The 26,659-nt window shown below is 34.4% G+C and overlaps 1 protein-coding gene across 12 annotated transcripts in view; it reads left to right on the top strand.

The window, feature by feature from the left end:
- MPDZ (multiple PDZ domain crumbs cell polarity complex component) overlaps positions 1–26,191 on the top strand; it is a 166,405-nt gene extending 140,214 nt beyond the window's left edge. For 8 of the 12 annotated variants that reach the window (XM_079113120.1, XM_079113126.1, XM_079113125.1 and 5 more), the window contains 15 exons: positions 1,313–1,405; positions 1,496–1,570; positions 2,617–2,791; positions 4,732–4,877; positions 5,516–5,599; positions 5,761–5,954; positions 7,928–8,075; positions 11,309–11,395; positions 12,245–12,335; positions 13,284–13,327; positions 14,132–14,254; positions 15,560–15,664; positions 16,228–16,340; positions 17,253–17,376; positions 19,311–26,191. In XM_079113120.1, coding sequence (XP_078969246.1) covers positions 1,313–1,405; positions 1,496–1,570; positions 2,617–2,791; positions 4,732–4,877; positions 5,516–5,599; positions 5,761–5,954; positions 7,928–8,075; positions 11,309–11,395; positions 12,245–12,335; positions 13,284–13,327; positions 14,132–14,254; positions 15,560–15,664; positions 16,228–16,340; positions 17,253–17,376; positions 19,311–19,457 — 1,749 coding nt within the window. In that variant the 3' untranslated portion in view covers positions 19,458–26,191. The remainder of the gene's footprint in view (positions 1–1,312; positions 1,406–1,495; positions 1,571–2,616; positions 2,792–4,731; positions 4,878–5,515; positions 5,600–5,760; positions 5,955–7,927; positions 8,076–11,308; positions 11,396–12,244; positions 12,336–13,283; positions 13,328–14,131; positions 14,255–15,559; positions 15,665–16,227; positions 16,341–17,252; positions 17,377–19,310) is intronic. The other 4 variants (XM_079113123.1, XM_079113119.1, XM_079113127.1 and 1 more) reach the window with 2 other exon arrangements.
- The last annotated feature ends 468 nt before the right edge of the window (positions 26,192–26,659 follow it).

The raw sequence follows: 26,659 nt of genomic DNA, 5'->3' as shown, positions 1-26,659 counted from the left end.
GTTAGCTTTTACACAAGGGTAAGATGGGAATGGATGTTAGACACCTTTGAAGTACCAGTGCCTACTGTACCAATAAAGTACTTTTTTAGCTAAGTGGCAGTTACTATTATTATTTTATTTTTTTTCAGTGAGAACATTTAGACTTTTTCTGTGTGAGAAAATTGAGGGTTAAAGATGTAAAGTGGCATATCCAAATTTCTGCAGCTAGGCAGAAGGTAAATTAGAAGCTGAAGTGGTCTTCTTCTACCTTACATATGTGACTAATTGTCTGGAGGGAAGTGGTGGAGAGGGATGCTTGTGACAGTCTGAAACTCATCCAACATTAACAGTCTACCTCAGAAAAACTACAATGTCAATCATATTTAAAATGATGGTGAAATCTTACCTTGATGTTATAGTCATGACCATAAATGTCTCTGAAAGCAAGTTGGGCCCTTGTGTGTATATTTCAGATAAACCATCACAAGTTCCCTTTTCTCTGTTTTACTTTTTGTGAATTTTTCCTGGATGAAAACTATAATGCAAAAGGTTACTAGCTTTGGCCAGAATGAAAATTCAAAACTCTGTTTTAATTTTATTAAAGTAAACATTAAAGAAAGGTAAAGGCCACTATTATTGAACATTTGGTTTTGATAAAAGAAAATGTGGAAAATATAGACCAAGTAGGCGCAACTCTCCAGCCTTGGCAGGTTTTCAGGGCATGTCTTTGGACTCGGAGGTGTTATCTCTCTGCACCAAATCAAAACTCCTCTGGTGAAACAATTCTGGGTGTTCCACCCAGAAAAACAGAGCACACAACACTAATTGCATCTGTCTTCCAAAGGAAGAAAGGTGACAGAAAAGAGTGAAGGAGCCAGACTTGGTTGTTACTTCTCAGATCCAAAGGAGAAAGAGAGGAAGCAAGGGTACTTTGGTTGGTTTTGAGTGATTTATTCAGTCAGCCAGTTACCAGTTACACAAGACTAAATTTGTAAGTGTTGAATGTTTTGGTTTAAATTATGGAATGCATTTCTGCCCTCTGGATATTTTTCTAAAGTTTCTAAAAATGTTGGACATAGGAGAGGAATGAAATCACTTGACTATTTGGTAGAGGAGAATTTTCTTTTCCCATTAGACATTTCAAAGTTTGCTTTAAAAAAAAAAAAAAGAAAGAATAGAATAGATTTCTAACTGTAGACTTTCAGTAAGAGTTTTAATTGCTTTTTTAACCCTTGGTGGAAGATTATATTTAGTTCTTATAGATACATACTTTCTTTCCACTTGTATAAGATTAATCTGTTTGAAGTCTCCTGCATGTTCATTTTTCTTCTAGGATCAAGGTGGTTTGGGCATTGCTATCAGTGAAGAGGATACACTCAGTGGAGTCATCGTAAAGAGTTTAACAGAGCACGGAGTAGCGGCCAAGGTCAGGCTTTTTACCTTTCTCTGTCATAAAGTGGCAGAAGAGGGAATTACTTTTGGAAAATCATTCAGAATCTTTCACATTTCCATTTAGGATGGACGACTCAAAGTTGGAGATCAGATCTTGGCTGTAGATGATGAAGTTGTTGTTGGCTATCCTGTTGAAAAGGTATTTTTCAACAATAAAATAAGGAAAAGAAGAGTTTCCCTAAAGGTCTTTAATCTCTATTTTCTGTTGAAACAAGTTGATTTTAAGATGTTCACTATTGCCTGATCACTAATTCAGTATTCACAGGGCATTTTTTATAAATGTTATATCTGTTTTTTCCTTAGGGAAACTTGAAACTTCTATATAACGGCTCACTTCTCATTAGGGCCAAAGGAATCATTTTCTCATGCACGTTTACTTTCCAGAACATCTACTATACAAATTGCTTTATAAACAGATTTTAAAACTCAGCCATTAAGCATATTACTGTTATTAGGGTTGAACAGTACTTTGTACCCAGATTTTCTCTTCAAAAGTGATTGTAATACTTACTTGGAGTCTCCTTTGAGGGCATTTGTGTATAAGTGCTAGAAGAAATGCTTTGTTTACCCTGAGATGTGGTCTTTTTCCTTCCTTACAGTGAAGGAGAACCATGTAACTGACTGTTTCCATTTCTACTTTGACCAACAAGAAGCTTAAAATCATTTTTTTTTTTAAATTCAGTTTTAATAGTTGTGTAGGTTGGTTCCTTTGACCCATAAATTTACATTTTTACTTTCCATTTTACTTGATTTTTCTGATCCATGGTTTTCCTATCCTTTTAACATTTTATTATAAGTGCATGTGTAAGCTTTTGTAGATTCTCTGTAGAATCAGGAACTGGGTTAAATAGTCCATATGTCTTTTAAGGTTGTAGGGATTAAAATAATGGATAAGTGATTGAAATGTAAAAGTTGAAAAGCCCTCTACTTATATAAGGAAGAAATCTGATCAGAACTAAAAGTGGAAATTAACCATGGCTTTAATCAATATTAGGCATTTGGAGAAAGCAGAGAAAAACTAGAACCATTTCTTTCTTAACATCTCAAATCCTGACAAGGAATCATTTGCGTCTGTCTCTTCTCAAAGATAGAGTTAGTTTCCAGTGATAATGGTGACTTGCATTTGTATAAGTCTGCTAATTTGTTTTTGAATTTTGTTTTTCCTCCACGCCGATACCCTGGCAGTTTATTGGCCTTCTGAAGACAGCAAAAAAAACAGTAAAACTGACCATTCATGCTGAAAATCCGGATTTCCAGTCTGTTTCTCCATCAGCCAGTGCAGCCAAAGGAGAAAAAACGTCTCAGTCTCCTGTGGCCCCACAGTCTGGCTCCCCTGAACTGGAACCTGAATCCATCCGAAGTAAGTGCTGATTTCTACACCTGTACATGCAGCAAACTCTGTGGAGATTCCTTGCCTGAGAATGAGCTGCCTGCCTGTATCTCACTGTTTAATGGGGTGTTAGGGGAGCCCTTCAGTGAGAGGGTGGTTAAAGAGAGGGGCTATCAAAGGAAGAGTCCTGGACTGTTAGGCAGGAGATGGATGTGTGTCCTGCACACACATCAGCCCTGGTACCTTAGGAAACCCACCCTCCCGCTTACGCCTCTGTCAGTTTCTTCTTCTCTAAAACAAGGGAGCAGTCCTCTTCTTTGTTCTCTAAAAATCTCTTGCTGAAGGTATTTGTGAGTCCAAATATCTAACTAATGTATTAGAAATACCATTTTCTAGATTCTTTTTTTATATATACTGGGAAAGTAATTTAACTTCTCTAAGTCTCATTTATCTGTAGAGTGGCTATTCAGAGTTCCAGTTGCACAGATAGGATCAACACTGCCACTAACAAGACACTTAAAAATGCTAGTTATTACCATATGCATAGTTAATCTGAGTTTTGTGGCTGGTGTGTATTAGACGATCACATCAAAGTAGCTGAAATGGATATATGTGGACCATGAATGAGACTTCTGTGTATCATTAAACTGACAGTCTAGTATATAGAGGGAAATTACTCCTTTAGTTATTTTTTTGAAAAATTATACTAGAATTGTAATAGAATCATTTCAAGCTCTGCAGCATCAAAATTTTTAAAAATGATTTAAAGACTTTGGTTTTTTCTCCACCTTGGGGGAGTAGCCTATAAACTGAAACATTCAGTTCTGACAGGTTTTTAAGGAAATGCTAGTTTAAAACATTCATAATATAGTTGGACAAAAAAAGTCTTAAAGTAATACATCTCTAATGAAAGTAATCCTGTATTTAGAAAGTAATTCTGGGTAATTTGCTGAAGTGTTAAAAGACTTTATGGAAATTTTCTCATTTTTTTCGGTTTTATGTTGGTCCCTAAATAGCATTGTCTATAAAAATATGAAGTTCTAAATGAAAACTTAACATAAAAGAAAATATCTTACACCTGTTCATACCATTTCAGAAACAAGAAAATAGTCTGTTTCTGATTTCCTAAAAAGAGAACATCTTGCCTGAAGCATACGCTACCCTGTGAAGTGTCCTTGCTTTCCCCAAACATGCTATTTGCTGTGTGCTCTTTGTTGTATCATAAAACATATGATACAATATGAAGACTTATAAAGTAAGGTGTGGAATTATATTCTTCTTGTTTTTTTATACTGTATTATTTGTTCAGTTCTGACCTATCTGCTTTAGGATTTGATATCAGAGTTTATACACCAACTGAGACACCAGGAGGAACACTGCAAATAATTATGTGTATTTGTGTGCATATGTATTCAGAATTGATTCCATAAGAACAGATACTTAGGAGAAGAGGGAAACAGAAAAGTAAAAAGAGCAGGAACCATGACTAAGATTAATGATGCACTTTGTGGTCTTCCCTGAACCTGCTGTCACGTCTCTGCCATGTATCTCAGTTCTAAGTCTTACAGATATTTATTTCATAAAAAGTGTGTTTGGCTCCAGTAAAATGTAAAATATCTAGGTGATACTGGAGCTTCAATTCAACTTTCTGTTTTTCTTCCTTTGTACTCTGTGTCTTCTAGGTCTCTAGCAATTTAAAAAGTATAGAATAGCAAGTAATAATTAAAATAATTAAACAATATTGTACCTACCACCCAAATTAACAATGATTAATTAGTCATGTTTATTTGATATTTTTAAATATAAGATAACTAAATGATTCAAGGCAAAATTGAAGAAGTCTCCTTTCCCCCCAGTCCTGGACCTGTTTTCCTGCTCCATTACGAAGGCAACCTGTGTGGTGAGTTTCCCATACATAGCTTCTAGTTCATTTTTATTTTTATTTTATTTTATTTTTAATTTATTTTTAGGTACAAGCAGGTCATCAACACCAGCAATCTTTGCTTCTGATCCTGCAACCTGCCCCATTATTCCTGGCTGTGAAACAACAATTGAGATTTCCAAAGGGCGAACAGGGCTGGGTCTGAGCATTGTTGGGGGTTCTGACACATTGCTGGTAAGTGCCCAACCAGAGTGCTTCAGCCATGCACGCAGCCTCCAGACAGCTCCAAGATACTCCAGGAAGATTCCTATCAGTTTATTGAATAAATTGTAAAAGCTGAAAAGAATGTATCATTCATTGTTATTTTTATTTACAGGGCAAATATTCAGTTAGGTACTGGGACCATTACTTTGAGTATTGATCAGTACTGACTCAGTAAGATTCTGTTTTACTTGTTACTATGACCTCTAGTTTTCAAAATGTCTCACCAGTCCTTGACATTTTTTAATATCCTTTTTACTAATATCCAGGTTGTTTCAGTCCCGTATTGAGAGGAGTGTGAAAAACTGGGTGCTTTGTAGACCAAATTTTTCTAAACATCAAAAACACTGTTTCAGTCTTTTTGTTTGTAGAAAGAGTATTATATCCTTATTATATTCATGTATGATTTATGTTTTATGATTTTTTTCTACTTTTCTATAATTAGAAAAATAAACTTCTTTGAGACTTTTAGCAAAAATTGTGCTATTACATATTTCCTAGAATGATGCTTTTTGGCTCACATATGAATCTACTGAATATATAATCCTATGGCTATCAGAAAAGTACAGTGTGTTTGGATTCCCATGGGTGTGTTGTGCTTGGACCCTTAGGGTGCCATTATTATCCATGAAGTTTATGAAGAAGGAGCAGCATGTAAAGATGGAAGACTTTGGGCTGGAGATCAGATTTTAGAGGTACAGCTACTTATTTTTGTTCTTCAAAAATGACAGAGAGAGTCAGTGAGAGGGTGTATGTTTCTTTGCTCCTTGCTTTTTCTCCTCTGCCCTCCAGCCTCCCTTCCCTTTTTCACTTAATTCCCCTGGTTCCTCCTGGTCAGTGTCCCATATCTGTTCAGGTGAATGGCATTGACTTGAGAAAGGCCACACACGATGAAGCAATCAACGTTCTGAGACAGACGCCGCAAAGAGTGCGCCTGACACTCTACAGAGATGAGGCCCCCTACAAAGAGGAGGATGTATGTGATGCCCTCACCATCGAGCTTCAGAAGAAGCCAGGGAAAGGCCTGGGATTAAGTATTGTTGGTAAAAGGTGTGCCTTTGGAACTGATTATAGCAACAGTAGAATTTTATCAATAGCCCATGTTCTGCAGGTGGCAGTCATTGGCCTGCTCATGGTGGAAGCATACAATAATACTGGTTTTCAACATCTGAAGTCAGTATATTGGAGGATTTTAAATGCCCTCAACAAAAAGCCATTTGTTGTTTTTTTGTGTGTGCCAGGAAATACATTAGATTCTGAGGAACATAGTTAGATAAGACATGGTTTCTGACCTCAAAAATTCATAGTCTAGTGAACAAGAATTAAAAATATTCTTATAGCAAATCAGTCTGTTGAGGAGTGATAGAGACATGTTGTGGAGAACCTGTGGAAGCAGAAGAGAAAAGGACCAAGGGAAGTGGATTAGGGAAAAGTTCCATGAAGAGAGGTGCCCATGCTGAGGCTGGAAGTGATTAAATGATAGTCTGCTGAAGGGACTGGGGGCTCATGTAGGGAGAAAGGTCAGAGTGAGCAGGAGCATGCAGTCACCACAGGACAGAAAGCATGAAGCAGGAGATGGGTGTGGGCAGATCAGTAAGTGTGCACAATTAATATTTATGAGTACATTTTAAAATATTTATATATAGGTAATATTACCAAACATTAAGTTCCATAAGTCTTTTTTCCTTCTAGTATTATAAGCTCATTGGGATCAGAAAATACCAGATAGTTAAACAAATGAAGTTAGCTTTCAGTAAAAAGAAATTTTATGGTCTGTATTGGCCCTGAATTACTATCACCATTCTTCAGGCTTCAGATATCTAGTTTCAAAGCAGCTTTTTTCCAAGAGTCAAAAATTTATGAAATAGTGACCTCTATGTCAGAATATCCTTTGGAAATGGGCACATCAGAATGCTCACTTGGTTCTGCAGGGACATTTCTATTCAGAAATAAAAGGACATTTATGCCAGTTTGTTTTTTCAGAGTCAACCAATGATTTTTTTTTTTTTTTAATACAGAGAAAGAGTCATATTATTGGAATCTCAGTAGGAGTGTATTTGAAAATTTAGGCATTGTTTTTGGGAATATAGTATCAGTTGTGTAGCGGTTCTGAAACACTGTGAAATTAACATTCACTATAGGGACCAGGCTACCACAAAATGTGGAATCATCAGGGCACTATAAAAATTTCCATTAACACATCCTCTTTGCCTTAGGAAGAGTATACAAAGACTATCTAATCCAACATCCTAATTCTGAAAATCTGAGACCTAGAATCAGAAGGCGTAATGCTTTGTTTGTGGTCAGGTCCCTGGAAGAACAAGTGATATAATCTTTCACTATACATTTCTATTTACAGTTGCCTTTGTATCTTAATGAGAAGTTTGGGAGGGTTTTTTTTTTTTTTTAATTTTTTTGGATTTCCTTCAGTTTTTATTTATTTTTCTGTGAAAGGATTGGAATAATGTTTGCTCATGTTGGAAAATCTATATTATAACTAAGTAAACTGTAATGATTCAAAGTAAAATAATACAGTAATGATAGTTAAGTTTGAGTAACAAATGGTTTTAGTTTGAGATATACTTGTGTTATTTATTTTCAATAATGTTAATAGTGTTGATGATAACAGCAAGTTATTTTCATAGCCACAGGTCAATAACCATTTAAGGATTCTTAATGGTATGGAAAGAACAATAGATTTAGCACCCAAGGACTGACTCTTTATCCCTGTTTTTACCATTTACTAGCTGCGGGGCCCATTAAATGAGAAGAGTAGTGTCCCCTTCTGTTCAGAGTATATAATTGATGAACAACAAATATTCTTATAAAAGATCTGCTCAGTCTCTGAAATATCATAAAACATATGCTGTTATTTGATAACAAAATGTGTTCTGATTTGCCCCACTGTTGCTCAAAACAGTAAAAACCTTAAAAATATACATAAACTTTTCATTTTAAAAAAGTTAGCTTTTCATTTTCAGTTGAGGAAAAGTAATAATGTTTAAATTCAAAATGGCTTGCAGAAATGATACTGGAGTATTTGTGTCAGATATTGTGAAAGGAGGCATTGCAGATGCTGATGGAAGACTGATGCAGGGGGACCAGATCTTAATGGTGAATGGAGAAGACGTTCGCAATGCCACCCAGGAAGCTGTGGCTGCATTGCTAAAGGTATAAATCCAGTACCAAAAATAATTATGCGTAATAATATGCAAGAAGAAAGAGAATCTAGGCCAGGGCATGGTGGTGCTTGCCTGTAATCCCAGCAATTTGGGAGACTGAGGCAGGAGGATCATGAGTTCAAAGCCAGCCTCGGCAAAAGTGAGATGCTAATCAACTCAGTGAGACTCTGTCTTTAAATAAAATACAAAAAACAGGGATGGGGATGTGGCTCAGTGGTTTAGTTCTCCTGAATTCAATCCTTGGTACCACCATCCCTCCCCCCGCCAAAAAAAGAAAGAAAGAATTTTAATTTCAGCTACAGTAGTTAATCACTTCTCTCTGTCATCTCAAATAAAACATGAGACACCATATTTCAGTGGCAGCTATTTATTATGTTCTGTATTTAGTGGTAGTAGGATTCCTGAACTGAATATCTGAAATTTTAGTAGATCTTTTTAAGATGAATATTGTGTGGATTTTTGCTTGAAACAAAAACACATTCAGACCACAAAAGTCTCAGTCTTTGCACCTCATGTATGTTTCTGGATTATTTTTTATAACTTCTGATTTAAGTGAAGACTCATCTCAGACACAGAGGTACTTTTTGAAAAGTGTCTTGGCTTAACTGCCCAATGTGGGGATTGCAGGAGATGAGGCAGGTATCCATGGCACCTCTGGAGATCATGTTTTCTAGTCTTTCCTGTCTCCAGCTCTTCCTTAACTCCTGTTTTGGCATAGCAATGTTGACATCTTTATGAAGGATGATGAATAATGTGACAAAGAATGTAGCACAATTATTTTACTCTTTATGAGCATTTGAATGTAATGGGTCCAAATCCTATTCTGACTCAAAACTATTGAACTATTTTAAAGTTAGTATTTAAAATCAGGTTTGGGTGGGTCAACCTTATGTAGTAAAAGTAATTTAATGCAATTTCACCTGGCAGTACTTTCACTGGGAATTATTCCAATTGTTGGAAGGACTCTATCCCTACATATCATTCTAAGCTTAAATACATTTCACATTATGAAATAGATTTCCTCCAAAGAAAATCCAAGAAGGATCATTTTCCTACTAAAAAGGCAGAACTAGTCTCATTCTAAAAATGAATTGTAAAGTATAGAATAGTCACTTAAAAATACAGTTCTTGGGACTGTAGACATACTTCTTATTAGGGTATATTCCAGTTTCTAGGGAGGAATTGTAATAAGGCAATGCTTATCTCTTTGTTCTCCTTTACCTCATGTGTGTTTTTTGATGTGGAGACATATAATTCAACATTGACTAGGAAACCATCTCCATCAGTGCCCATGCCTAGGGTACATGTTACCGTGAGCTCCCGTGGCAGCTCTGCCATAGTGGGATTTTGAGTGGCTGGACATGGAGTGATGTTCCAGGCAAGGCTGTTATTGTTAACCTCTATGATTTGAATAAGATCAGGAATATGAATGTGTATATAAATTCAACCATTAATAAAGCACACATTAAAACCTGTCATTTATTGAAGATTTTTAAACATCAAGACAACGTTATCAGAATTATTTAAGGAAGAATAGCTTTCCTTTGGAGATAAAAATAATTGCTAGCTCTGTAGCACTGATACATCTCAGAGTAGAAAGTATTCATAAAATAACATAAATAATTTTAATATCAATAAAACCACCCATATTAACAACCTGTTTGGTTGAGAAACTTAAACATTTGTATACTGTAATGTTCATGCTGCTGTTTGTTATTTTGATTTAGTAATTCTTCATTTAAAAATCTTAAATAACTCACAATATGCAAAAATTTAAGCACATAAAGGTCACTGAAGTATTGTTTGTAATAATAGGAAAATTGGAAGCAACATAGTTGACAAAAACTACAACTTTGATGTGTATTTCAAAGATGCATGACAAACGTGCATCTAATTAAAATGCTCTTTGTGACAATTATATTAACAAAAAAATGTAATCTGAATATAAAACAAAAATGTGGTCTGCAATATCAATATAACCACATAAAATAAAATCTTATAAATTTTTAACAATTATGAGGTGATTGTTGGAATTAATTTTTCCCTCCTCTTTTTTCTCATTTTGCTATCAGATTTTTCATTGATGAAAATTAATTGCTTTTATAATAGAAAGATTACCTTAAATTTTTTATAATAATCAAAATCCTTGAACTTTGAAAGATCTGTTGTAGGTAAATGAAAGAGTTATAACATTGCATAGTGAATAATTAATGCGTGAACTTTATGTATACTAAAAACTCAAGTTGGTCCAAAGAAGAGTTTGATAAGTTTGGGGCTAAAAAAAAAAAAAACAAAAAAACAAAAACTGAATCAACAAAACAAATAAAAATCAGCTTACAACTATTACAGGTTAAGTTTTGACCATTCAAGTTTGATTTATAATCAATATGTTGGAGCTTCCCTTGGGAGACCATCAGCAGCATAACAATGTTGGGGCCTCCTTGTTAGGCCTGCTCTCAGGCACTGTCATAAGCACTCTACATGGCTTACTTTTCTCAACAACTTACTATGCTCTACATTCTAAAAATGCAGAATAACAACTCTATCAAAGGTTAGACATCCATTATGGTCACAGTATGAATTTAAATCAGTGTGTCTGATCTCAAAAGCGCAGGGTCTCAAACACCTTATGGTGCTCCTACATCCTGCAGTATTAGGCTATGTAGCATTTCTTGAATGCCTATGGCATAGCTTATTTGTTAAGGACTATAGGGAAATCATCTTCAGTTTCTATTTTGTATTTATGGCACTATTTTAAGTATTGTGGAAGAGGTCTACTCAGATACAATATAGCAACAGATCATTTGCCCACATTTATGAGTACCTATTCTATTAAGGGCAAAATAAGTTATGGTGGTGGTGGCAGTTTTATTATTTTTTTAAGCCTTGAGTTATTCAGTTCATTTGGCCTTTCTAAATCAGTGTGTTTCATGAGATATTTGCTCAATTCTCAATTTCTCTTTGATTTGGTAAGAAATAGTCTCCATATAAATCATGAGGTGACAAGACACATACTAGGGGTTGCTGTTGTTATTGTTAGTTTTTATTAGTTTTAATGTTTTAAAAGGCATTTTTCATAAAATATCCTTACCTATATCCTTACCTGTGGAAATCCCAAATGGAAAACACCTTTCAAAACCTTATTGTTGAAGAGTGAAATGTATTACTTTAGATGATTATAGAATTTTATTTAAGCATTGCCATAAAACAACCACTCCCCAGTGTTCCCTAGGCACAGTAACCCTGGAAGTTGGAAGAATCAAAGCCGGTCCATTCCATTCAGAGAGGAGGCCTTCTCAGAGCAGCCAGGTGGGTAGCTGTCCACACACCAAGAAGACCTCATAAATGACCCTATGGTGGTGCTGTCCAGGGTCATGTTACATATATCTGGCCCTCTGGCAGGATGGCGGAGTAACTGTGCAGAGTTTGAGATAGGGGAGAATAGAAGATGAGAGTGGGCAAAGAGGCAAGGTGTGAGTCTTGAGTAGGTTAAGCCATTCTAAGAATGTGATTTCAAGCATTTTTCTTCTCCATAATCTCAAGTTACCACCTAATATATGTAAAGTTTACCAGGATGCCATATTTTAAAGATACTTTATTGCAATTGATGCTTCTAGTATCAGTCAGTATTCAATACTCAGCTGAAAAAACCCACATAGGTGAACTGTAAATGCTCATTACCAAATATAAATTATGTTATTGAAATAATTCAAGATTTTTCCACGTCATTTCCTCAGTCTTTTCTTCTGAAGACAGAAGCATATTTGCCCCAATCTTTCCTTAAAGACCATGTTTGGACTTCCTTAGTTACATTAGTTTACCATAAAATGACTCTAATTGTATAGTTTTTGTTTAAGTCCTAGTCTTTTTGGATCAATTGTTTAAATGTATAAAGGAATGACAAATGAGATTATGAAAATCTAAAATTTTAAGTAAGTTGAAATCAGTCTTATTTACCCTCTTAAGTTCAATTTATTCATGTTATTAGGCAAATTATTCCTTCAAAAGAAAAAAGATCATCAGGAACTATTATCAAATGCCACTGTTGTTTAATGGTATTTCTTTTTAGATGCACTAAAAGAATTGAATTCTGAAATGAGTGGTATTTAGGGAGAATTATTTCCAAAATCTTCTAAAATAATTGTTGGATATTTGTAGGTGAGTGACGGCAGCTTGTCATCATTTACTCTTCCACTTTCCGGAATAAGTACATCTGAGTCATTGGAAAACAGCTCAAAGAAGAATGCCTGTAAGATAATTTTGGCTGGCAACACTGTTTCTCTTTCTCTCTCTCTCTGTCTCTCTCTCTTTCTCTCTGTCTCTCTCTCTCTCTCTCTGTGTGTGTGTGTGTGTGTGTGCGTGTGTGTTTGCTTTTCCCCCACCTCCCAAATCATCCCATATCTTTACATAGGTACAAAAACGTGGGTTGGCAAAAAATCTGAACATCATGATTCTGTGCCTGTGGCAACTTTTCCCATTTGATGTTTATCCTGCAAGATACAGGAAACATTATCATCAGGCTTATGTAGTTTTTTTATTATGTAGTTTTTTTTCTTACCAAGCAGATTGGTTTGATTTTCTTCTCTTCCTCTGTTTAATGTGACTCCAGCAAATCAGAAGATGCCATTAAGTGAAGCTGCCTTTTTCCATGAAGATTGCAGAATTTTGAGAAAATTAATATCCTGTATTTTAATTACATTAAATCATGATGCAGAGGGTTTCTTGGCTTGATACATTGGTTGAGAGTTGTTCAAATTGGAGAAACTAACCATATGGCAGACTCTGTTTGCAATATGACTAATATTCTAGAAATTTAGGCACTTAAGTCCATGGATTCTTTTAAAAATGCATCCATGACTTTATTCCTCTCAGCTGTGCACGTGCACGTGTCTTTCTATGCAAAGCATGTTCTCTCCTTGACTCATTCAAAGCGGATTATATAGTTGTATAATTGGTGCTTAAAATGAAAAGAAGAAATGGGATGGTATGTATATTTTTCTAACTGGAGAAACCATGAATTCCTTTATGAGTCAGATCTAATCATGTCTACTGCTAATAACTGAGTACTTTTTTTCACAAAATATATGAAAGCCCATGTAGTCCCATCTAGCTCTGTATTGGCAAAAATTTTAAAGAGCATAAAAATGCTTTGATAACTGTATTATATCTTTTTTTTTTTTTCTTTTTTGCCTTACAGTAGCATCTGAAATACAGGGATTAAGAACAGTTGAAATAAAAAAGGTAATTTGGTGTCTTCAGAGGCATCTACTTTTGTCTTTTCCTGTAACTATGTTATTGCTTTATAGTATCCACCTGACAATATATATATCTATATATATATGTATGTGTATATATATGTATATATATATATGCAGTCTTTGCTGAATTTCCTGGTGATGTGACCTCATTTGAAAAATCACTGTTTGTGACTTTTACCAAAAATGGCATCAACCTGACTCCACACCCAGTCATTCCCTGCATTTCCCTTCTACTGATCAGTGAGCCTTTCCCTTCAACAGCACTTTCCAGTTTTGCAGAAACAGGTTTCCAGATAGTCATTAACAAGAGAGAAAATAAAATCAGCTGCAATTCATTAGTCTTATAATGTGCCAAGCACTCTTCTAGACACCTCATGTCAGCATCATGTCCTTTAATATTCACTGTAGCCCTCTGTAAGGGGAACTGTTATTGCCATTTTAGAAATGAAGATCATCTGGTGATCTATTGAGGAGTAGACTTCTAGATCCTAGCATTTGTTAAGTGTAGGTCTCTGAATTTGAACACCAAATCATGGTGTTTTCACTTTATGAGTTTACCTGCTCATCAGTCCCACAGTATGATTTCCGTTTAGCATATTTTTTTCCTAACCCACACTAAGGATCTGTATCAAATAAGGTAATGCAGTTTTCTTAAGCTACATTTTCCACCCTCACACCTAGAAGATTAGGGTAGACGCTAGACTCTTGTACCAAAGAATAAACAAAAGGAACAAAAGTCAATTGAAAGTATCACTTTGACCAAAATCTTACATCTATTCCATGGCAGGGGCCTACGGACTCATTGGGAATCAGCATTGCTGGAGGAGTGGGCAGCCCACTTGGTGATGTTCCTATATTTATTGCAATGATGCATGCAAATGGTGTTGCAGCTCAGACACAGAAACTCAGGGTAAGTTTTACTAATAACCATAGTAGCCCTAAAAAATCTAGCAAAAGATTTTTTTGGGGATATTTTTTTTTAATAAATCATTTGAATATGTCTATTATAAGGCTATTCTAAGTCAGCTAAACAAGCCACAGCAGGCTTTGCTTTAAGTGAGAGATAATAATAATTCAAAGAAAACAAAAAAGCAAAAAATGATGCTATTGAATGGAAATGTACAAGTAAATGAAACGTCAAGATTTATAGTTGTCTCTTTGTATTTTTGTTATATGTTTTAAGTCTGGAACAAGTTAAAATAATGCAAAGTTATTTTCAAAAAGCTGGTATGAAGTGAAACCTTTCCCTTTTATGTTTTATTGGTGTAAATGCTGAGTTAACTTTATTAAATTGAAAAATGTCATTTATTTTCATTCAATTATAAATTTTATAGAAATTTAATGTAAAATGACTTACAGTATTGTAAAATTATACAAAACTTCCTTCCACTGAGGGATTATTCAAATATAGAAGAGTTTGAGGAACTTAATGATAACTGGACAGTTCTAAAATCATGTGAATATTCTTTTAAAGCAATTCAGTCTTTTTAAAAGTAAAATCTCTGTGTTTCATGCCTCAAACAAGTTCTCCAAACACAATCATGTTTAGTGTAAATATCCTCTAGATTGGGAATGATTCAACCTCTTTTGATGTCTAAATTAATTGCTGACATTTTAAAAAGGATGGTACACATACCATGGGGATCAGCAGACTTTTCTGTAAGGACAGATAGTGAATATTTTAGGATTTGTAGGTCACATGAGTGTCTGTTGCAGCTGCTCAGCTCTGCCCTGTGCATGCAGCCAAATAAGCCTAGCTGTCTTCCAACCAAATTTTATTAACCAAAATAGGCAACGGGCCAGATTTAGCCTGTGGGCATTAGTTTGCCAGCCCCCTGACTTAGTAGAGTTACATCTAACCATTATAGTGATAATATCCAGAGAAATTGAAGTTTCCAAATGATATCCGTAGTTTATTATTTTAATGGGAAATAATGTCTTACCCAGGAGAAATGAAGAGAGGGGAAGGGTGACTTTTCTTCCTCTCCCTCCCACTCGCCTGAAGACTGTAGAAATCATTGTTACAATGATTGTGTACATTTCTTTGTGTAATTGCTCCTTGAACTTCTTGGAATCAGTAATTTCCTTCTTTACATTTTAGTGGCTGGTGGCAGTCTATATGTGAAGTTGACAGTGGAAAAGGAAATGACTGCTCCATCTCCATGTCTTACTTTCCCTGGTTGCTTTAGTAGGTGGCTATTTCTTTCCCTTGCAGGTTGGGGATAGGATTGTCACCATCTGTGGCACATCCACTGAAGGAATGACTCACACTCAAGCAGTTAACTTACTGAAAAATGCCTCTGGCTCCATTGAAATTCAGGTAAGGTTTGTATCCCAAGCACTGTTCAGAATATGGGTAGCTTCACGGACACATGAACTTTGATGTTAAAGCAATAAAAATGGTTAAATCTTTTTTCTTTCGTTTAGTATCTCCCTTGAACATAAGTGATATAAACTGAGAACTCCAAGAATATACATATGAAACACATCCCATTACATTTTACCCTGATGCATTTATTGTCTCACACTTTATTTCTAGGGGCAAAATACAGGTCCTTAACTGTGAACAATTAATTGCTAGAATTTTAAGTGGTGTGAGTGTCTTGTATTCCAAGAATCTTTAAAAAATAATTACACAGGAGACCACGTTTTAAAAGCATCAAAGAGCATCGTAGAATTGAATTAGAATATTTTTATTATCTGTATAGTTAAAAAACCTTTGGATCTTATGAAATTTCTTTCTCTTTATGTTCACAGAAATGATTAAGTGGACAATAAAATACATGTTTTAATCCAAATGCTCTCTTTGAAGAAAAACTGCTGGTGTCTCCCTAGCCACATGAACTTGTGTCTTTTTTCCTCTGTATGCTCCTTTGTGCACAGGTGGTTGCTGGGGGAGATGTGAGTGTGGTCACAGGTCATCAACCGGAGCCTGCAAATTCTAGTCTGTCTTTCACTGGGCTAACATCAAGCAGCATATTTCAGGATGATTTAGGGTGAGCTCTTACATTATGGTACATCTTTTGTCACTTATGAATCAAGCCTTCCTGACAACTGTTTTCTCTCTTGCGTGTTTCAAGCACTCAGCTAGAGGTGAAATATATAGGGAGATGAGGCCTAAAATGCAAAAACTAAGTGGTTTTAACTATCAAACAGTTATGGCATAGATTTAATTAACTAAGGATGGATAAATTATAGACACATAGCTATGCATGATATTACCTTTCCCACATTTTCAATTCTAATCTTTTTGGGTGGAGGGGAGCATATTTGTCTTTATATCACTACCACTGTATGATAAAGAGCAGGTCAGATTTATTCTTCAACTTTCCCAGTGTTGCTTACTCATTTAAGACATCATCCATTTGATTGAAAAAATGCACTGCATTGTATAACAATACTGAACACAAAAGCATTAGAAAATAAGAAGAGAACAGAAAAGGAGAAGCACATTAGAATGTTTAAATAATTTTATGCAGCTTACTTTTCTTGTAATCAGTTTTTCTGTATGAGCTTAGGAACTCTGTTGTTTATATCTTATTCCATTACAGTTCCCTGAACTTTAGCCCTCTTACTTTAAATAAACTGAAAAAAGAATGAGCTTTTCTGTGCCATAAGAACATGCAGTGAATATGTTAGTTTAAGGCAACTATAAATGAGTAATAGAATTAGGGTGTTAAGTAGGATTTCATTAGATTATGTAAATTTCAATACTGCGCACAGCTTGCGCTGACAATTTAAGCATCCCCAAAATATTCATAATATACTCCTTATTAGAACACAAGGAATTACACTAGTGCTAGGTAGATGTCAGACAATGCATAACTTATAGACTCAGATTATATATATTTATATATCTAAAATCTATAAAAATTTCCAAACCTCTTTTTTCCTTCCCTTCACTGTAGACCTCCTCAGTGTAAGTCTATTACACTAGACCGAGGACCAGATGGCTTAGGCTTTAGTATAGTGGGAGGATATGGCAGCCCTCATGGAGACTTACCCATTTATGTGAAAACAGTATTTGCAAAGGTAAGCTTGCAAATTTTAACCATTTTCTTCCCTGCTAAACATTCATTAACAGTGGTCAGCAGCTGGCTTATTAGTTTATGGCCTGAGGTAATGCCAAATGGTTAACAGTTGATCATTTTCTTTCTAAACTCCCTACAGGAGCAAGTCATTAAATATTTTTGTACAATTTGAGGTTTAGTAATGTTTAAAGGAAAATAGCCTCAAATTAAAACTCCATGGAAACTTGACAACATGCATAAAAATATTAATGTATTTTGGTTAGTAAAGTCTGTTCTTTCCTTTGAAAACAAGTTGCACATAATTGTCTTTTAAAAATGGTACCTTTTAAATATGTATGCTGCAGAGCACTGACATTTCTTTTTCTTTGCATTTTTTGTTGTGAAATAGCAAATAGGTACAGAAAAATGCATAAAACGCATATGCAAGTTAACCAGTAGGGCATTTATTTTATAACTTTAATTTCATTAAATAAAATAGAAAAATCACTAAAAAGAATTTAAAGAGTATCCTGCAGCCCTGTCATTTACAATAAATTGGCTGTTTGTAATCAAGGGATTTGATTTTTTTATAAAGAAAAACATTTTATATAGTTGTAATCATATAGAAACCTATCTTAAGAATGTTTTGAACAAAATATACTACAACCTTGATGAAGCTATTAAAACAATCTAAACCCATATATGATTGCTAAGACCTATTTATGTTCATAAGACACATTTTCAGGACCTACAGAGTTGTGCAAAATTTTATGCAGGAGAAAATCCAAAATCTCAAAATTTTATAGTGTATAAAAGCAAAATTTATGAAAAGCATGTTTCAAGATTTGATATAGGGGCTTTAGATTAATGCTATGGTCCTTTAATTTATAGAAGTTTCACTGTATTATTTTGGAAAAAGTATTACTATTTTTAATTGGTTTAAAGTGCTTTAGCTTAATTTTTGAGATTTTTTTAAAAAGCTATTGGAATGTCCAAAAATACAAACAGCATTTGCCAGTGAACAGGAGAGTCATGCAGTCCTTTTCCTCAGCCTAGGAACAATTTATTTAAGGCATGCTAGTGAGAACATATTTTAAGAATTTCATCATTATGGATTCCTCATTAAATTCTCCATATTTTAATCTTATATTTAATTGCATAATTGTCTTCTATAAGCATGCCTTAAGATGGGGTTCTTTTTCAAACAACAATGTCTGTGTTTAATCTTAATCATGTAGGGCCCATAGGAATATGAAGAATCCATCTACCCTTGGGAAGTAAGAACCAAGACAGCTTGAGCAGCCTTTTCAAAGTCACAGAAAGAGTTAGAATTAGCAGAGTATGTGTGGGTGTGTGTGTGTTTTAGTTACTAGGGATGGAATTCAGGGCCTTATATATGCTGGCAGGAATACTGCCACTAAGCTGTACCCCTATCCCCAGTGATGGATTTTAAAATCAGCACTTGTATCTTATCATGTCCTTGTCAACCGTCACATGGGATTTATGCTTTTGCAAACCTTTTAGCCCTCATGCCCTTGTCCTGTGAAACTGATTTTATTCCTACTTAATCTTGTATATTCTTTTTGTGTAGGTCTTTATAAAATAGAAAATCATGGATTCTACTCATGGATTCTATGAAATCATTCCTACTAGGCAAATTCCCAAATATTTTTTATTAATTTGAGTTTCTACCAACTGCTCTGCTGAACAGCCAAAAAACCATTCAACTAATCTATTGACTGCTAGATTTTCTCCCAAATGGAAATCTCAGTGCTAAAACCCTTTAGGAGAAAGACCTCCTTTGTGTATGTTCATCATTGCTTAATATCTGTGGAACAACGAGATCAATGTGTCTTTACATGCAGAGCAATTTACATTCTTGTTTAGATCTTTTTTTGTTGTGTAGTGTGAAGCTGCTTTCTTTGAGAAGTAAACAAGTCTACTTTGTAATTGCAGGGAGCAGCCTCAGAAGATGGGCGTCTAAAAAGGGGTGATCAGATCATTGCTGTCAATGGGCAGAGTCTAGAAGGGGTAACCCATGAAGAAGCCGTGGCCATCCTCAAGCGGACAAAAGGCACTGTCACTTTGATGGTTCTCTCCTGAATTGGCTGTCAGAACTGAACCAGCTCAGCCCCTTGCTTACCTCCCACTATAAGGATGGAAGTGGTTTGTGGATAATTGATCTTGTGGATGACTTTTCTTGTGTTGTATTCATGGGGTATTCAAAACTGTAGGGAAAAATAACATTTGTTTGTTTTTCTAGTGTGATTTTATTGCTGACATCTAACATCATTTTTCCTTTCCCTTTGTATTGTGTGAAACTAAACTCAAAAAGAAGGAATATTTTTGTAGGTAAATCCAGTTTTTCTTTTGGAGTTATTTAAGATTTGGTAGTCACATGATAAAAAGTATGTACCAATCTTATTATTAGAGAAAGAAAAATAATTTTAAAGCTAACCAAGAAAAGTGACTTCAGGAAATTCACTGTTAGGGTGAATGGGAAAATTTACAGTAAAAAAGAAAATCTTAGACGAGTTTTATAAAAATGACTTAATTTGGCAATCTGTCTCCTTTCCCTACCCCAAACTAAGAAGAAGGAAAAAAAAAGCATTGAAAATCTTAAAAAATACTCTCAATATTTAAAAATTTTGAATATTATAAAATACTTCATCTCTCCACCTCTAATATAAATATATATTTTCCCTGCTTAAATTGTGTTCCGTGATTGAGCAAATAGCAAATATATGGAGCAGTGTTTCTAAGTTTTATAAAGAAATCATATTTAAAGCACATCTTGATGTTCATTTTCATTTTTTGACTTGTTATAAAATATTTTCATGTTGCTATAAGTAAAGAATTGATGTTACTCCACATTGACTGGTTCTTCTAGAGAGCAACCAGACTAATCATGGAAGAATGTAGAAGGGTCCCAGAATCTTTTAGTGCTGGTTTCACAACTGATGGAATACTGAAAATGTGTTCCTGCACTGTGCAATTGTTTTTCAATTAGTATTATTCTGAATGACAGAGAAAAAAGCAATGTGTTAGTAATTATTTTGGTTGTATGCCCTTAGTAAATTGATAGAAAATTTAAAGGGATTACTATATAACTTCATTTCATTGCCTTATATTAACATCTTATAATACAATAGTTTGAGACTAAGGGAAACAGATGGAACTGTTTATTGAGACAACTGGCAAGGAATTATGTGTTCATTCCCATTTTAGAGCATGAAACTCCTACATTAAAGTATATAAAATCACTTTAAATATTATATTTGTAACAAGTAGTATACAGATATTTTATTACAGCATTTTTGTGTAAACGCATAATTAAAGTGAATAAATAAGTTTCAGTGGTGCACAAATAAAAAAACAGGAATTTTTGTTTGTTCTCTGTTCTGAGGGAAAGTTTTATTATTTAAGACTCACTATTTAAAATTGATTTTTATCATGTCTAACTGCATGTATGATATCCATGGATACAATTAGAAGAAATTTGGACAACATCATTATGAAAAACTCAGTATTTTTCACCTATGGTATTTTCAAGCACTGAAGATTCATAGACTCCTCATGGAGCTGAGGAAGATGACATCGTAGGAAGAGAAGTACCCTGTGTTTTTTTCTAGAGTGCTATTAATGCAATAATATTGCAGTGTCATTCTTAGATTAATAAACAGCTACAGTGTGTTCAGAGAGAAGAATCATAATGAAAATTATTTTAATAAATATGAGAAGTCTCATTTACACACTGAACAAGGAATTGGGAAACTTTTGTTCTACTAGTTTTGCCCCAAATTAGCCAGTAAGACTATATATTCCCTCAGATTTATTTCATCTGTAAAATGATAGGTTGTTTCATCAGAAACAAGAAAATATAAAGAAAATATTTCTTTATAAGACTATAAAGTCCATACAGAAATGAATAGACAAAAGTTCATAATGTAACAATTTTGGAGATATGCTTCTCAACTAATTATTTAAATTGAGGTGCTTGATGTAAATAAATTCATTTTACTATTTCAATGATTTTCTTAGCCGCCACTTAAGGGCCCTCCCTCCCTCATGAAGGTATGCCAGGATTCTTTTATGGTAGGCCACTGGAAGCTAAACTGACCTCTTTTATAAGTTTGAACTAGCAAAAACATTTATTAGAGGATTCTGCATACTAATACTTTGTGGGGCAAAGTAAGCCAACTGAATTGAAGTTGAGTAAATACATGAGAAAACCTCTAAAAAGAACCCAGTGGACACCTGTCCTACTTTCAATAGTGTTCTCCCAAAATTCATGTTCACCTGGAATCCCAGAATGTGACCTTTGGCTATAGAGCCTTTGCAGAAGTAATTATTTAAGGTCCATTCTGGATTAGGATGTGTCCTGTCCTATGACTGGTGGCCTTATAAGATTGTATGAAGACATAGAGACAAAGACAATGAGTAATCATTAGTGTCATTGAGAAGTAAGATTTTCAGCATACCAGAAAGGAAATTCACAGAATATAAGTTAATAAAAACAATTTAGAGTCCTGAATTGAAAAACAAACAAACAAACAAAAACCAAAAACAAACAAAACAAACAAACAAAAAAACAAAAAACAATGAAAGCAAAGAAACACACCTGGGGCAACAAAATGCTGGAGAAATAGGAATTCTCCCCAAGGATTTTAAAGGGATTCTGACCTGTTGACACCTTAATTTTAGACTTCTGGCCTCCAAAACTATGAGATAATAAACTTCTGTTATTTTAAGCCACCACTTTGTTGTAATTTTTTTGGGAAGCCCTGGGAAATTAATATTTTTTTGTATCCTGATATACTATCATTGTGCTGGAATAGTAAGAGAGATTATAAATTGCTATTAACACATGAAAAGAGAAAAGCAAGGGAAAGGAGAGAGGAAGGGAGTTAAAGTTTAAAAGCAAAAAAATACAGATTCATTAGCATTGTAGAGAAATAACAGAAGTTTATGTTTCCTATAACTTTTTTTTTTTCTGGAAATATAAGTTTGTGGTAATGAAATAAAGTACCTGAGCAAAGAGTTTACAGACTTTTAACGTTATGCCATGTATAAACCAAGACAATGAATCATCCGTAGCACATACTATGATTGATGTATTCAAACAGGAGAATACTACACATTTCTGGTATTGTTCCTCAACACTCCATGGGATAAATAATGGCAGTGACAAAGTGTTTCATTTCAGCACTGACTGATTCATAGAAGTGGGAATAGCAAGGAGGCCTAGCAAATCACAGAATCCATATGTCAGAACAACAGTGAAACTGGAATTGGAGGTATAAAAGGATTAAAAGTCATGAAGGACAAGAGGACAAGAAAAAGGAGGAGAGATTTTTTTTTTTTTTTGATAGACACGAAGAAGCAAAGGGGGTTGTTTCCTGCTCTGGGATAGATATACTACGCTGCCTTAGATTTGGTCAGCTTACTTGTCTGAATGCCAGGCAGTGATTTAGTGTTGCTCTTCAGATCTCCATCAGCCTGAGAAGTTCAAAGGATGCCTTCAGGGAGGCAAGAGGAAACAGGCTTTTTTTTTTTTTTAAGTTGTGGCGGGGACCCTCGGAACAATCATCACCATCTTTCAGCAGTCTTAGTGTGTTGTTTCATGTCTGTGACATATTCTGGAATGCATTTAATTCATGCAAAGATTCATTCCTCAACTTCTTCTAGGATGTTTAATTTTGCCTTTTTCTAAAGGGAGCTCGTTGTAAGGCAAATCGACCCCTATTACCTTGAGGAAAAAATAATTGGTATCGAGAAAACTTCTGAATTTAAAGAGTGTGAAAACTACGAAAAGTGAATGTTCTTAAAGTGATTTTAGTATACTTTACATTGCAACTTCTTTTCCCTCAAAATATAAGTTTTCTGTATTGTTCATTTCAATGTAAACTAAAAGAAAAAAAATTCTATTTGATTTTTGTAAGCATTTTAACTGTCAGTTAAGTGCTGAAAGTTTAGTAGTAGACCCTAGCAAGGAACTCTGTCAAGAAGGAGGAAGATTTATGGCAATGATCTCAGAATCACTGTAGATATATCTTGAAGTTTTTGCAAGTACCATCACAAGACTGTTGAGGCACCTGCTAGGAGTGGGTCCCTACTTTTCTTCTTAACACTAGACACTAAGAAGATTTTGTCACTTGTGAACGCTTTGTGAACCCTGCCCCACCCTCCTTTTCCTCATCTGCATATGTTCATAAACAAACATACTTATCCTTGGACATTTTCTTCATTTTTTTAAAGATTGTGGGTTTTTACCTGAATTTACTTTTAAATACTTGGCATTAAAAAATTCCATTCCCCAAACATCCTTAACATCAAGTTACTTTACTGCCTCTTCAATAAAACTTAGATTTATATTGATGTGGAAAATTAAATCGATTATGTAAAGTTTTAATACCATGCAAAATACTAAGCTATCAAGAAATGGTTGTAGTAGTTGTGTGAGTAATATAAATGTAATACTTTCTTTAAATAGTCTTCAGTTTTTATTTGTCAGTTGTATCTTTTTCATTTGAAGTTGGATGAAAATTAGCTTATATTAAACTTTCCAAAATTTCATTTGTTTTGCATACAACCTTCATCATGTTTCCCATATCCTTATATAACTATACTATTTCTTACTAAATATTTTTCTTTAGACTATTTCTTTTAAATGGGCAATAAAGAGAAGTTGTCTCTCACTACTTTGTATGGAAAACCAATATAATTTGCCATAAATGCAAAATAGCTACAAGCAAAGGCTCATAAACTTTCCCAAGATACTCTTGTTTACCAGGGATCAGAATTTCACAACTGAGGCCTGCTCTCTTTGTTAGAAAGGGAGAGTTTCAGATGGTAGCATGGTGTTGACATCTCATTGGAAACTTCCTTGGACTTAATAGAACTGAAAGGGTTTTTCCTCATGTAATCCTACATTAATTAGTACCTTACAGGACTACCTAAAATGATGATCTTTTTGATATGCTCCCTCTATTATACCAAAGTCATGAAGATTTTGTTTATATGGTTTCTTTTTTAAAATATGAAAGCCACCAAATTCCTATCCTTAAGAGTATGCTTAGTTATAGAGATTACTTACTATTTTGTTTATAAGACTTTAGCTAAAATCAGAATTGGGTTGTCATGTCCAGTGTTTTAGTCTTGGCAATCTCAAGTTTGAAATAAAGGACAAATGACAAAATTAATGGAGTAAAATTAATGTTGTGGTAATATTAAATAAAGCTAATGCCTTTTGCACCTGGAGGGCTATACAGATGGCAGGCATACCTAATTATGCACCCTGCTGCCTTTAAGTGTACTGATAAAATCTCTCAACTGAGTTTAAAATATGTTAATGCACCAGCTCCTAAAAGATTTAGTAAGGCAACTCAGTATGCACAAAAACATCCTTACATTTTTATTTTTTAAAAGGAAAAAACTGCAATTTTATAAGTTAAATGAAATATTTAATATTTGCCCATTTAAAAAAAAAATCATTATTACAGTTGTGGTTTTTGCCCTTTCTGTGAACATTTTAAGTCTGTTAGTCCCATTAGAAAAGGGTTATTCTCAAATCAGTCAGGAAGTACTTAATGTAACTTTACATTTTTACTCACTGCACATCAGATAAAAAGAATAGAATCCGAAATAAGTTGATTTGATTTCTCTAGATACAAATTGAACTGGTAAATTATTGTTCATTCAGTTCTTTTTTTTAAATTCTTTTTTATTGATTCTTTTTAGTTCCACATGACAGATTCATTTTGATAAAATTATACCAGCATGGAATATATCTTACTTTAATTAGGACCCCACTCTTTCTTGTGTTTTATTTTGTTTTTAAAATAGTGTTTATTTTTTGAAAGGACCCCATTCTTCTGGATGTACATGATGGTGGGATTCACTTAGGTGTTTTCATATATGTATATAGGAAAATTATGTCATGTTCATCCCACTATCTTTCCTATTCCTGTCACCCTTCTCCCTTCATTACCCTTTGTCTAATCTCATCCAATTCTTTAAGAAGTAACACTAATCTAGAAAATTATGATTCAGGCCTAGGGATGCAGGCCTATAATCCCAGCAATTTGGAAGGCTGAGGCAGGCAGATCCAAATTTTGAGATCAACCTTTGCAACTTAGGAAGAACCTCAGCAATTTTGCAAGACGCTGTCTCGAGAATACAAAGGACTTGGAAAGTATCTCAGTGGTAGAGCACCCTCTGGGTTCAATTAACAGTACCTCCCAAAAAAAGACCAAAAAAATTGCTATGATTAAATGTATAGATGATATGTTTTGCTAGAAGGATTTCCAGCAAGAAGATGGAGCTTTTTAAAATTTATAGTGAGTTCTCTGCATTTAAGGGATGTGAATCTCCATGAACTTTTGATGCAGCTGGATATCTCTGCAGTTAAGAGCACAACCAGCCACTTCTACTTTTGGCTTCAGATGATTTTTTAAATCCTTTTTAAAAATAATATTTGTTATAGACTCAACTATCATTTTTTAGATTTATATTTGTTTCTTACATTTTAAAAATAAAGGATGAATATTGTGGTTTGGATCTTGAATGGCTCCCAAGACCATGTGTTAAAGGTCATCAGTCTGTGGTGCTTTTGGGAAGTGGTAGAATGCTAGGAATTGGGTCCTAAGGAAGGAAAGGGCCCATTGTTGGGGATGTGCCATTTAAGGACCCATCTTCTCCTCTCTTTCTCTTTAAGGTGAGCTGTTTCCTCTACTGTGCGCTTTTACCATGATGTTCTGCCTCTCCACAAGCCCAAAGGCTAGGGGGCCAATCAGCTGTGAACTGAAACCCCTTAAATCATGAGCCAAAATAAATCTTTCCTCCTTATAAGTTGCTTGTCTTAGCAATCATTTGCCATAAGTATAAAATAACTGAGCAAGACTTTACAAAAGAAAAACTCATAAATTTTACCAAGATACTATTTTCTACTAAGGGTCATAACTGAGACCTGCTTAGTCAGAATCAGGATGCTAACACAGTAGTAAACTCTTTGATTCCATTTCAAATGTATTTTCCATTAAAACAGGAGATTTAGTGTCAGGTGTTTATAAAAAAGGATGTTGGTTCATTTTTAAGAACAAGTGGCTTATTTTTGGACTAATGAGCATATATTTTCTTCATCTTTTATTGTTCAATCTTAGAGTTAATAAATAAATTATACATTTAAAACAATATTTGTAATAGTTACTGCCATTGGATAACATACTAATCAACCCATTCATCAATACTTATTTATAGGTATCTATTATTTTCATTAGGTAATTTTTTTCTAGAGCTTTTTTTCC

Source organism: Sciurus vulgaris (assembly GCF_902686455.1).
Source record: "Sciurus vulgaris genome assembly, chromosome: 15".
In the NCBI taxonomy this organism is placed as follows: domain Eukaryota; kingdom Metazoa; phylum Chordata; class Mammalia; order Rodentia; family Sciuridae; genus Sciurus; species Sciurus vulgaris.
This window is presented reverse-complemented; position numbering and strand designations above follow the sequence as displayed.